The 14025-nt window shown below is 35.6% G+C and overlaps 1 protein-coding gene across 1 annotated transcript in view; it reads right to left on the bottom strand.

Moving 5' to 3' along the window:
* Window positions 1-217: 217 nt before the first annotated feature.
* Window positions 218-14025, bottom strand: part of LOC102692809 (early endosome antigen 1) — a 45297-nt gene continuing 31489 nt past the window's right edge. Inside the window, exons 20-26 of the mRNA XM_015344912.2 lie at window positions 13800-13930; window positions 12597-12650; window positions 11495-11680; window positions 8808-8870; window positions 7172-7306; window positions 4725-4808; window positions 218-2944 (exon numbers count right to left, since the gene is read on the bottom strand). Of these exons, the coding sequence (XP_015200398.2) occupies window positions 2936-2944; window positions 4725-4808; window positions 7172-7306; window positions 8808-8870; window positions 11495-11680; window positions 12597-12650; window positions 13800-13930 (662 nt within the window). The 3' untranslated portion in view covers window positions 218-2935. The remainder of the gene's footprint in view (window positions 2945-4724; window positions 4809-7171; window positions 7307-8807; window positions 8871-11494; window positions 11681-12596; window positions 12651-13799; window positions 13931-14025) is intronic.

Here is a 14025-nt window from a genome sequence, read left to right as displayed (position 1 = left end):
TTACCTTGTCTCCAGATGTAATACACCATAAAGTAAGCAAAAATAATATAAATGTATGGGTTATTCAAAGTTTAACTGGTAGTACTGAGGAGGGCTAATTTTGTGGACAATTATTAAAAATACCACAAATGTACCTTTGCCTGAAAAATATTTAAAAATGCTGTGTGTGCTTCTAGTAAAGAAAAATAAAACAATTCATGCTGCAATGTTTTTCTACTAAATTTATTTTTTTTACAATTTTTACAAATATTACAGAAATCAATACATCTTAAAATACAAAAATACATTTGTATTAACAAGATAATTGTTCGCGTATTTACAATTAAATACAAGTATTAATAATAAAGCTACCATACACAGAGCATAAACCCAAGGGAAAGCTCATATAGTTTCACTCTACTACTAATCTTAACAAAAGTAAATGCTTTTTGTAATCACACATTGCATGTCTAGACATTTATACACAGTGAAAGGCCTTGGGTTGCAATATACAGTAAGAGCTGTAAGATTGACAAAATCATGACAAACATCATACAGATGTATTATGGTGCTCCTTTAACTAAAAACCCAAAGGCACAAAGGGGATAACTTTCAAGTTCTTGTCATTGTTTTTTTCCATGTGTAGGAAGGGTTTTCTTTTAGAAATAAAACGTACATTAAACTAAATGAATATGAAAATAGTTCCAACACATAAAAAGTCATTTTAATTCGATAAGGTAAGCATGGTTGTAGAATAAGTGAGCAAAGCGGATTAAAAATCTTTGGAATTAACCCTGCTGTATTTGGTTAGATCTGAAATTGGACACTACTGTAACAAGTAAGCATAATCCTATGGTCTGCCCCCTCTCTGCCTCCATAAGGCACTAAAGGATTTCCAAAGGATCTCACTGACATGCCATTAAATAAATTGACATTCTGTCCAGTATTAGCAAAAACTCTCCTTCTAGTGTTATGTTAAATTAGTAGATATATACTATATATACATAAAGTTATCCATTCATAAGATATCTGCTAGGCTGATTGTGCCAAATGCTTAAATGAAAAACAAATTATTTATGAAATAGAAACAAGCAAGTGATTAAAAGTATACTACAATTGTATCACAGTGCAGTATTTTAAAAATGGAAAAAAACAAACAAACAGCTTACAGTATGACTGTGAAATACAAAACTTTTTCAATTTTATAAAGAGCCCACAATTCAGTATTTAATTTCAATCAGTTCATGCTCTCTGGATTTTTCATTATGTGCAATATATTACATATTTTTAAGGGAAATCTGTGTTCATAAACTGGGCAATCTGTACAGTATGTTCTTAATCCAATGCATGTTTTTTCAATGTGTGTCTTGTGTGTATAACTGCACATAAACTTGCACTATAAACTGTTCCCTAACACCTTTTATTGAGTTTCCTCCTCAGTATTAGTCTCACCTTGGAAATGTGATGAATGTCACTGTCCTCAGTTGGTAAAGTCTGTTTCTAGGTGAAAAGGCAAGTGTTCGTAAGCACCCTATAAATGCTTAATACCAATGTAAAGGCATAAATAACCCTATAAGAAAACAGGAGCTGAGATTTTAAAAATAATGTATTGGTTATAAAGCTCATGTTATACACCACCCACTTAATTTTTGATCCAAGCTTCTTCTGTCTTATAACCATTCAATGTTTATTTGAATACTTAAACTCATCAAACCTTTTAACATTTAAGCCTACTTCATAGTTTACGTTAACAAAGTAGCAAGAGGCAAGATATTCTGCTGAAATAAGATGCTTCCTAAATGTTTTTAAATGTTTAATACTTCAATCTTAAATATAGTGTCAATTTTAGAACTGATTTCCCATGAAAAACATGAAATATATACATACTGATAAACTTTGTACACGTTGCACCATATGTTTATATTGTAAAAGGAAGCAGCAGAAAATAAGTGTAATATTAGGTAAGTGGCAATTTCTAATAAACAGTTATAAATAGTACAAAACAAATAGTACTATAAGAATTTGCTGAAATAAACAGTAAATGACATACACAATAAGATACATAACAGTTTTATAGCTTGGTAAACAGCAAACCTCAAAGTTTCAAGAACATGGTCATCTTTAAAAGAGATGAATACACCAAAATACTTGGAATGTATAGACAGATCAAATTTGAAGAGAAAGGCAAGAATTTGGTACCAGGCCTAGGTTATAGCATTGCTGATTAGTAACTAGCACCATAGGTTTGTGCATGATAAACAGTTTACATGATTATGCACATTGATACTGTACAGTACTGTATGTACAGGCCAAGCCCAAACCTTTAAGTTAAAGTTACATTTAAGTTACTTCACAACAGCATGAAGGACTTCACACACAGATGCATTTACTGTATAGGTTCTTATTTGAAGACCATTCATGTGTAATGATCCATATGTTATATTAAATACACTTGTGCACCTACAGTAGTAAATATACCCTAGTGCTTAATGCAAGCTAATCATACTGTAAGTGAACCTGGGGTTCAGTGTGGCCAAAATAAGGATGCTTTGAATGTCCACATACAGGATATTTGCATTTACTGTTCAGGATTTTGGCGGGTTTCAACAATGTCAAGAATCTGCTGTATTTCCCAAGGATAAAACGAAATTAATTAAATTAGATAATGACGGTTAAGTGACTGATTTTCTCATCTTCCAGTCTCTCAAATATTTATCTTTAAAGCATTCAGGCATTGGTGTTTTAAACCAAGGAAACTGTCTGCCTTTGTAGAATTCCATGCAAAACCACAGAGCTCCGATGAATCACAAAGAGTTACTTTTAAATTGAACCTATTCCCTTTCTTCTGAAGTCATTTGCTGTGAATTGGGTTGGAAGGCCAGACTGCTCACACTGTCCTCTCGGCAGGGGCTTGCTCTTCTGTGCTGGTGGCTATAGCACTGCAGCTCATGGCACTTCAGAGGAACTGGAAACATGGCAAAAACACAACATTTATACATTAAAGTATTCAACACAATTGAATCGAAATCCTGATTAAAACACTTAATTCTAAAGTTTATGGATTCACATTTTATCATGTAGACACCAATAAAAACACCTACTCTTTATATTGAAGCTACTGTATATAAGAGGCAGACAGTTAAATTATTTATTTTACATGTTTTCTATTTTTCTTTTTTTTCTCTGGCTCAGCTGCTCAGCCTTTCAAGAACCTTCAGCTTTCAAACAGCAGCTCATGAAAACTCCATAGAACATTCTTTCCCATACACTGTAAAGAGCAGCCCTTTTATTTTTTCACCATTCCTAATCAAGAACTAGGGTATGTCCCTTTGTATTCTTGCTTCCCTTGCATTTAGTGATTTTGCTAATGCCATCCAAAATAGACATGGAGAGGATGTGAGGATACTTTCGTATAGACATTTTGGAGCTCACAGAGTAAATGCTAAATGCATGGTGTTACAACTGTGAAAGGCCCAACACAACACCAGCCAACACCATCCCTACTGTCAGGCATGCTGGCAGAATTCTGTTCTAGTTGTGCTTTTCATCAGCTTGGGCTGGGAAGCTTGTCAGGCACGAGGGCAACATAGTTGGAATGAAGAACTAATAAAAATTAGAAGGAAAAAATTCTTACAAGTTTTTCCACACTGTTCAGCAGTACAGTAACCCAAAGCACAAGGCTGAAGCTGCTTAAGGAGAGTTTAACCAATTTGAGCAAAGCTGCCCAAAATAATTAGCTAAACTTACACCAAGCCAGTGTGCCAAATTGTTAGAGAAACCAAAAAGCTGTTTCCACCAGATATTGAGTTTACAGGTTGAAAATACTTATGTATTCTCTTTCATTTTGGTAACATAAACTGTAACTTATCTTACACTTTGAAGTCCACGTTGATAAAAATATAACAGTACATTGCATCATTTTTTAATAAATTGTACAAAAAAATGTGATTCTCTCCTCAAAAAGTACCAAAACATCTAAGTCAATCCAGACACTCAGCAAATGCAGCATTTCTACCTTTATAATGTATTTGACCGAAATGGTTGAAGAGAGTCCCACATAGACAGGTTAATGACTCTAAAGTGGCAGATTCAAACACTGTTAAACGGGATCCCTTTTTATAAATATACAGTACTTTCCTAATTGTTTTTTCCATTTTACTTTCTTATTTCTTAAAAAAATGAAACAATTTTGGTATCATTCATTGAAATCACAACCTCTGTGGTGCCAAGGACAGTCATCCAGAAATGCTTCTTTATTTGCTGATACAGACACTGATCTTGAAACTGGGGTCAGGTCCCAGGATAGACCTCTTCGAGTAAAATGTAATGGTGCACTGTGGGAGTATGTTCTAAGCAACCGATCCTTACTTACAGGATGTAATGAGGGTGAAAACATGCTGTATCTTACACTGTGTGGTAACATTATCCATACTGACAGACTAGAATTATTTGAGAATGTTTCTCTTAGGAAAACATAAAACAAGTGAGCAAAGAGAATTGTTATAAATAATAATCATTTCATATTTAGCATTCAATACATTTAACTAAAATATGATTAATAAAGCTGTTGCTGTTCAAATCAGAGATAATGCATGGTTTTAATTCCACAACCCACTTTTTTTTTTCTTGTAACTAAATTAAGGATTGCACTACATTCTGGCTCTCATGATCATGTTCATTAGCTCCCTGTGTGTTTAAAAAGGCTCCAGACGCCTTCCTATAAATAAAACATGCTGCATACTTACTGCTTTTTCCTTCTTCTCCCTCGGCAGTCCCACATTAACTTTCTCAAGGAACGCTGCTGGTGCAAGACCTCGCCTTCTATTGACCTAGAAGAGAAATAAAAAGCAGGGCTTGTACTTGCTAAGCAATCCAGTTAATTGCTTAATTAGTATGAATAGCAGGTTTCTAATTCATACAGTATGTATTACTTTGATCACAAAAATGAATGTGTTTACAGAAATTGATTTGCATCTAACACTTGCTCTTTTCAAGGTCAGCTTCTGCATGTCATAATAAAATGCATACTCAAAGGCAAGGTGCAGTAAACGTAATGCTTCAGTTTTAAAAAATAATCGCATTACATGAAATGGCAAAAATGAGAAGAGGTTTAATGCCCATTTTCTTGTTTATACTTTTGTAGAAGAATATATTAAGTTAAAACAATGTGTTTCCCAACAAGATACAACTGCAATATGCCTGTGCACTCCTCTCTGTACCAAGGCATGTTGGCAATATTATGAACTCTTTCACTTACATTATGTACTTTACATTATTGGACTGTCACATTCAAAAAGATTACATTGTCCTGCTGTACACTATTGAATGCTTAAACATACATGGTATAAACATTTTAGAAACTTTTCATGAATATGAACAAAATAGTATTCTTTTACAATGCAGTTGAGGAAGAAAAAATGAATTAAATAACATCACTGCATGAATTTAAAGCTGTAATGTGATGACCAAGGAATTTTAAGATGTAAATAGAAATTCAGAAAGCTTTCTGAACCTCAGTGATAAGAAACTATCAGATGAAATGTTATAACAGTTTACATACTCATAACAATGTGGTATAATTCACATTCCAATTTCTTCTCTAGGTGGCATTTTTTATAAAATGAATTAGATATTACTGATACTTTTTTGTGTGCACTTTCATATAATGGATTAAGGATTATGCTAAAGGCATGAGGCTTAAAGGTGGAATTACCATCAATGTCAATTTCAAAACAGGGTCAATATCGCTAAGAGTGATTATTATTTTTCTAATTTATATTTTAATTGTAATATATCATTTATATATGCAGTAACCAGGAAGTATTGGAAACAGAGCATTTATTTGTGTTTTACACCTTTAGTTTTTAGTATACTGTATACCTATAAGTAGTAAAACATATTTCAATTAACAACAATTTGCTCTGCTGAGAGCTTGTTTTCTAAATTTAATTTCCTCACAGAATTTCTTTTAAAAATACAATAAATATCATGTATATTATTTAAGGTATCTGAAATAGTGCTGAAGTAAACAAGGAAATAAATAAAATAACATTTTTATTTTCAAACAGAAACATCTGATTTAAATGATAGAGGTGTGCTCTATCAAGATGTTATAACTTAAAACTTGCTCACATTCCTGAAAAGTTGCATGGGAGCTACTTCTTTGAATTCTACACATTATGGGCACCTTAACAAGTCATTTAATATATATACTGTAGCTGGTTTGCAACACTTCACAACCCAAATTGTCTATGGACTAGTGAGCACAAATAAAGCCACCCCTGTGTTGCAGGAACAGGAGGACATTCTGTCTGAATGTATAATTATAAGATCCAAAACAGAGTACAGAAAAGCAGCAACGATTCTGGCAGTCCTGAAATTCAGCAGCTACGCTATATTGTCATACTTACAATGATGCTGGTACATTTCCAGTTACACTACAAGACTGTCATTGTAAGAGGAAGAAAAAAAGACAAAGTGGGGGAAAAAATCACATTCGACTGTATATGCATTCCTGCCATCTAGAGAACATCTCTTAGTCTTATCAAAGATGTGCACACCAGTAACAAAACATGGCTCATATGAGTTACACAGACAAGATTGAAACTTCAAGAAAATAATGTTAAAGTAAAGAATAAGCGATACAAAATCATGTTGTCTGTCTAACTTGTGAGATCCCAATTGAAAAATGGGCAAAATGCTGCTTCATAAGAGGATGGGGAAATCATGCCCTGTCCTGCAAATTGTTTTCTTTAAACTCATTAAATATAAAAGGCAACCATAGGTTTAAAATATAGCGAGTTTCACAAAATAAACTTTATGCACCTTATAAGGGAAATCATATTCACAAGGAGAAGTTGCTCAATGCTAAACAATACATGGTCTGGCATCAAGAATATGACATACTGTATCTCTATCTACAGGTTTCTGTCTGTTTGCTCTGAGCTTTGAACGCAATACGTATATTTTTATTTACTTACATTTATAGTATTTTGATAGAATGTAAATTAACATTAAATAGTTTCAGCAGGACAGAGTGGACAAGTTCTATATTCTGGACGAGCTAAAAAATCCAAGCTAAGAAATCCTCATGCATTAAAAAAAATCAATATGCTTTAAACGTACTATGCAAGCCTATCCTAGTGAACACATGTAAAGCAGAAAAGACGTCCCCCAAGTGTTCATACTGTACCTCTGCCTCACAGAAGCCGTCCCTCCTTGGTTTTCCAAACACCCACACAGTGTCCCCTTCCCTGAAACCTAGCTCTCGGCTGGGGTGAATATTGGGGCTGTCTTTCAGGGGACTGTAGTTGTAGATGGCGATAAACTGCAATTCATATACAGAGGGAATGTGCAGGTCATTCAAATAAGCAAAAACTCTGAAAAAAATGTGAATGCGACTCATGAACTTAATTAATGTTCCAACACCTTTAAAAGTCAAACACATAAATGATTAAGGGGTCTAACCACAATCAGGACACAAGGAGTTTCCGCAGTTTGGAGTTAGTCTTTTAAGTACGAGCTCTCACTGAGATTTCAGTTTAATCCTGAAACAAGTACTGAACCTCTTTGCTATGATGTCCAGTTGTGGCAGGGGATTCTAGTGCAAAGTTCTAGAATCTCAAAACGGGTGACAGACTACAAGGTAGAAAGGATGCCAGGCGGAAAATGTAGCTTGCTTTATAACTATATTTAGTCCATCACCACCAAAAGACTTGCCGTGATTACAACTTAGTCATTATATCAGTGGCTGAAAGATAAAAAAGTCTCTATAAAAAAGCTCTCTATGTGTAGCATCCAGTGAAAACGGACGTTTATACAGCTTGTGATTTGTTGTGTACTGTGTATAGGCTGTGTATTGTGAGTGTCACGTGGCTTATGGGACCTCGCAGTGCAGAAACCTGAGAAATGAGACATTTTTTTTTTTAAAAGAAGAGAAATTGATTTTTTTTTTCTTGGGGAGTGTGTCCTTGATGGAGAAAAAAACAACAACTGTTGTATATCCCCGTGCTCTTCAAGTGCTCCTAAAGTTCCATCATATAAATTAATAAGAGGTGTCAGAGATTTGTGGGGGACATAACATATGGCAAAACACTTCTGAAGGCCCGATATTTTTAATATCACTATATTAAAAGAACTCCTTGTGCATGGATTCAATTATGTCAATTTTGACATAAAATGGAACTTAAGGTTCAGCATGTTGGTAGGATCCCACTCCCTGTTATGATGTGCAAACGCTTTCTGGAATCATTGCAAAGCTCAATAAGTTCATTTGGTTGACAGGCATAAGCCCACTTCTGTGGAAACATTGTTTTTCCAGTTTTCATTTTATCTGATGTGTGTCTGTGTTTCACTATTTTTGTGCTTTTTGGGTATTTCACTAACATGGTGCCTCACCGTGTTTGTGGTGCAGCTTGTGTGGTGCTTCCTTTCCGTCTACAAGAATGTCATTCACGAACCAATACTGAGCTTTGGAAACTTAATTTTGAAATGTCTGTTTTCTCCGTTGCTCTGTTGTCTTTGAAAGTTAATATTGTGAATATTAAGCTATATTAAAAAGTACAGTGAAAAGTATAACCACAGTCCCGTGGTCATACAACACACAAATTAATATGAATATTGGATTTATTAACTCTGCATGCCGAGAGGGAGAACAGGATAGGCTGAAGCCTGAGAGGGTGACAGTCTCACAATGGGAAACTCCTTACCTGGCCAAGCATGACATTCCAAGTGTAAAAAAAGATATAATATATGATATTTACACAGAATATATCCATTCTATTCCACTAGATAAACAATAATTTACAAGAATTACAGTTTGTACCTACCTTAGTAGGCTTCACACCAGAACCTTGAGAAAATGTTTTCGACTGATGGGGTGTACTGACGTTCTGCGAATAAAGTTTGAAGCTGTTACAATTTCAGAATGTACTTTCTGCTGCATCTTTCAAATGCACTGAGCAGTATATTAGCAACAATACATCTGATTTTTAAAAGAAAATACATTATAGATCAATTTAACACCTTTTTAAAGATACACAGTTCATTTCCTCACATGAGTTCCTCAAAACAGCCAGCCTTGGATTAATCCCAAAACTACACATACTGTGTACAGTACCAGTGTTGTCCACTGTGAAGGAGCTTGGGGTTGTTATAATATAAAACATAAGAAAAGTTTCAATTTAGAGGAGCCTGTGTAGCCCTTGTACAGTATCTCATTATTGTTTCTAATAGCTAATTAATCCTAGTACTTTAGTACAGTATATTTAGCTCTTTATTGAACAATCCCAGTGAAATATCATCATGGCTCCTGCAACACTCCTATTCTCTTTCTTAAATGCCATGACCCTTAGTTGTTCATTTCTCTCACCCTTACTATTTGACATATGTTTATTTTTACATATAAAAAGCCAAATTAAATATCCTTTTTGTGCCTCTGCTGGATTGTCTCATCACTGCTTTCCAACAAAAAAAGTTTTATACCTAAGAATGAGGAAACAGAAAAGGCCCCTTTTCACACAAACCATACAAAAGGGAAAAACTAAATAACAGATGTTTTTTTTAATATATCACTATTTGTTTTACTTGTCTTTTTATCGGTGGAGATATCAACAAAAGAGGTGCTACCTCCTCTCAAATATGTCTGACTGCTCAAGACCTCATAGCATTTATTAGAAGAGTGACAATTCTCCTCATTCTGGGCTCAGTGGTACCCAGCAGCACGATACCACCACAAATACAGATACCACCGGGTGGAGCAATGGCACTGTGGCTAAGGATCTGCGCCTGTGGCTGGAAGGTTGCCAGTTCAAATCCTGCAGCTGGCAGATTAATCCTACTCTGTTGGGCCCCTGAACAAGGCCCTTAACCCCAGCTGTTCCAGGAACGCTGTATAAATGGCTGACCCTGTGCTCTGACCCTAAGCTTTTCTCTCCCTGTCTGTGTGTTTCATGTAGAGCAAGCTGGGGTATGCGAAAAGACAAATTCCTAATGCAATAAATCGTATATGGCAAATAAAGTGATCTTATCTTATCTTATATCACCATTGTAGAGGATACTCTAGAGGAGTGTAGCTCATAAAAGCCAAAATAGAATAATTGACACAGTCAGCTAATGACACTTACCAAACAAACGTCTTTAATGATTGGGGCACACATGAGCCTGGGTAGTTTTTAATACATGGAAAAAGTGTTCCTGATGGGTGCATACAGTACCACTGTGCAGAAACAGATGGAGGATTTTTTTGTACAATCATTGAACAAGGGCAACGCAGCTAGGAATCATTGGCCCAGCTGCCTCGATAAATTGTTCAACACATCTAAGATTAATGTTGAAGGATTGAGAGTGTGAAAAACTAACTTTGATGGGTAACGATTAGGCTAACTAGTAAGGGTACAAGGGTACAGTGTATTACACACTGATGGTAAGAGTTGGCCTGTTAAAGCATTTGCAACTTAACACTTTAGCAGAGACTTCATATACTCAGTGTCTAGACCTAATTCTATTGTTCATGTGAATTATGTGCTGTTTACAAACACCGCAATACTTCAAGAAATCACTATATATACAGTACGTAGCATGTTTTCAAAAAGCATTTTTGCTTTTAAGGGTCAAGGGTACTATGATCTATTTAAGATCTATTTATTTTTTTCTATTTTTTGGGGGGTGTCACATTTATGTAATTTACTGTATGTCACAAAGCAACAATAGCTTTATTCATGATTGGGAGCCACGTACTGTACATTCATCCTTATATTTCCATTTGAAAACAACTCGTTCAATTTAAAGTGCAATCTTTCATCTTTTAGTATAAATTTACTTTTTAGATATTTCTCTCTTAACCCTAGCCCCTCACCTGCTTTAATACAATGTTAATAAAAATATAATACAGTCAAAGTAAGTTGAAGCATAACCAGGAGAGAAAAAAAACAAGAAAAAGACGTTTGGATGTTTTGGATGGCGCTTTAAAGAAAATAATAGATATGAGTATACCACGGGGCAATAATTTTTCACAGCCCCCTTTCCCGTGAATTTGGTCATCATTAATGATATACCATGAGACATTTGAAAAGCTACTATACTGGGATTATGCTGACCTTGATGAAGCAAATGACCATAAAAGACAAGATAATAAACATTTTAAGCCAAGGAAATTTCTTCACTCTAAATTTATTCGATTTTACCGTCATCGTGGGTATTATACAAAACCATCGAAGGCTAGGGATGTGTTAATATTTCAAATGGTAATTGATCACGGCTTATTTAGAAACAGACATTTAGTTCTGAGACTTCTTATCACAGCTTTCAATTGCACAATGAAAAAAGCAGGATTTAGGGTTTAATGCATTAATGCACCAGACATATTCTAATAATACACTATTACTGCCAGCATTTTTCTGAACATACATACACAACTTAAAAATGTAAAAATACTTAAGAAATCAAAAGACCAAAAGAGATCTGAGGTTTCTATCCTGAGACTTCTAGCCCTGGCTGCAGCCCATGGTAGACTCACCGTCTGAGTCCTGCTGGGCTTGTGTGTGTGAGAAGTCCTGAGGTCGCGAGAGGACAGCTCTGCGCCAGCAGGCGAGTCAGAGCTCTGGAAGAGAATATGGACCTTCTCAGCAAACAGCCCATTGGCCCCCAGTGTCTGGACACTGATTTGAAATGGCACTGACAGGTCAACATTTTCCAACACTGCCTGAAAGAAGCATTGATAAATGGAGGTCCGGTGTGAGAACAGTGTCAAAATGTTCTTTACAATTACAAACAACAGTCATTAGCATCTAAGAAATACCAACAGCACAGGTATTTTCCAAGAACTGGGATCCTTCCATATAAAGAGAAAATGAGTTTAGTTTTATTTTATTCAAATGAAGCTGTGCAACTGGTCCATCAGTGCCTCTATGTCATGCTTTCTATTGTGTTGGTTTCATTATTACAGACCTTGTGTGACTGGTCTATTTTAGCACAGCACCTACTGTAAGATGACTCTTGTATTGTATTCCCATTATGGAATGTGGTAATCAGAGCATTTCAATTGAGTTTTTTATTTCACTAAATGTAAAAAGATAAATATAACACTAATAAATTAAGATTATATAATGTACAGCTAACAAACCTATATAATGAAAGCGCTATAGTGATGTTTTTTGTTTACCAAATGTATCATATTCGTATTTTATCACCACTGTCAGATGTAATTTTTATTAAAAAATATACTTTTCCTTTTCCCTTTATAAAGCATATCATTCGGCCCTTCAGTATGTATGTCTGCACTAGACTTTGCACATTCCATACTTCAAATGAAAATGGAGTTGGATGGAAACATACAGTATAAGCTCCGTAATAATAGCAATCAACTACCAACAGTGGAGCTTAGAGATTATGCAAACTGTACATTGTAAGAGTTTAGAAAGGAGTCAAGTGTTTATATTATTTTAAATGCCGCTGCTCTAATATGGATCAGAGCTGCAATTAACCTCAAGCTTCTTTTTACCAACCTTTACGTGGAAGTTCAAACACATAACTGATAAGACCAGCTACTCTTCCATTTTAAGCACTTCAGGAAGGCAGAAACAATAGACAATGTAGCAACACTGCTGCAAATGTCTTACCTTAGTACAAGCTGCACTCATCACTGATTTGTGGAATTCCCCATCAACATAGATCTATAATTAAAAATGGCATTCTTTATAGCATACTGTAGAAATATACTGTGAGTGTGTAATTAATTATTCAAAGCTATCAAAGTCCCATCACTGTTTCTCGCTTTGACACTGGACAAGAACAATGGCCTACCTTAGCTGTCACTGTGAGATGCAGTTTCATTTTCAAATGAACATCACTCCATCCATTTCTGAACCCAAAGCTAACCATAATCCTGTGTTAATTTTGGTGGGTAAAAATGGAAAGGGGGGGGGGGGGGGCGCTGACATCTTTCTCATGAGAACTGTTGTATACTTCGACTAAACAGAAATGTTATAAGCTTTGTTTCCCACAAATGTATAGTAGATCAAAGTATTATAAATAATAGAGGAAGAACAAAACCACTGGTGTAACTAGTTGAAATAGCAAGTGACAACGGGTATAAATACTGTAGATTTTATGTGAGGAAGAAACTGCTGTCCTGGTTTCAGAGCCAAACCCTAGATCATCTTGAAGCTGCACTCTATCTACTGTAGAAGAAAGACATTAATAGTAAGTGTGTGTGTGTGGGGGGTGGGATTCTTTTTGGACATGATGATCTAAGGATTCATTTTAAACGAATGAATAACTGGAGGAAAGACACATTGATTATGGTGATGGTGTATCTTTCGGCTGGTATTTCCAGCACTACTTCCTAATCAGGAGTGATGAGCAGTATTTTTAGAAAGAGAGGCAGCAGCTACACTCACAGGTGGATGAGCCAGTTATTGGCACAAAGTGTTCCCTATGGTAATTCAGGAGGGAAATAAAGAGGGCAGAGCACAGTATATATATAATAAAATATTTTGGTCTCCATGGATACGGCATGGAAATGGGATAGGGCAGTGATTCATTGCCATGGGAACGGAAGGCCATTGAACCCTTGATCCTGGTGTTGATCCTATTGCTCCAATCAACAGAGGACCCCACCCACCCCCTTCCCCTGGAAAAAGCATTTGAGACACTTCCCAAACCCATCGAAAATTGAAGTCACCCAGAACATTCTATCAAGAACACTTTGCAATTCTTTTCTATGGAATGTATAACATTAAACATAGCAGGCCAAGATTATGTAGGTCGATATTGCTATTCTTGGCAACCAAAATCTAAGGCAACAAGTAAATAAATCATACCCGGTAACCATAAACAAAAGTGCCATTGCTACAGCCCAGCTCATCCAGTGGGGGTCTGTCCCAGCCAATCATGAGGCTGCTTTGACCCACAGTCTTCACAATCTGAAGCGAGCCAACTGGTGAAGGGGGTTCTGGGGGAAACAAATAAAATAAATATCCTAATAAAGTCAAAGAATTGGGAATTTAAAATAAAATGGTTAGGGCATTCTATCTATACCTCCTGAAA

The sequence above is a fragment of the Lepisosteus oculatus genome, chromosome 1, assembly GCF_040954835.1.
Source record: "Lepisosteus oculatus isolate fLepOcu1 chromosome 1, fLepOcu1.hap2, whole genome shotgun sequence".
Lineage (NCBI taxonomy): Eukaryota > Metazoa > Chordata > Actinopteri > Semionotiformes > Lepisosteidae > Lepisosteus > Lepisosteus oculatus.
The sequence above is the reverse complement of the archived record's forward strand: the minus strand, read 5'-3'. Positions and strand labels throughout refer to the sequence as shown.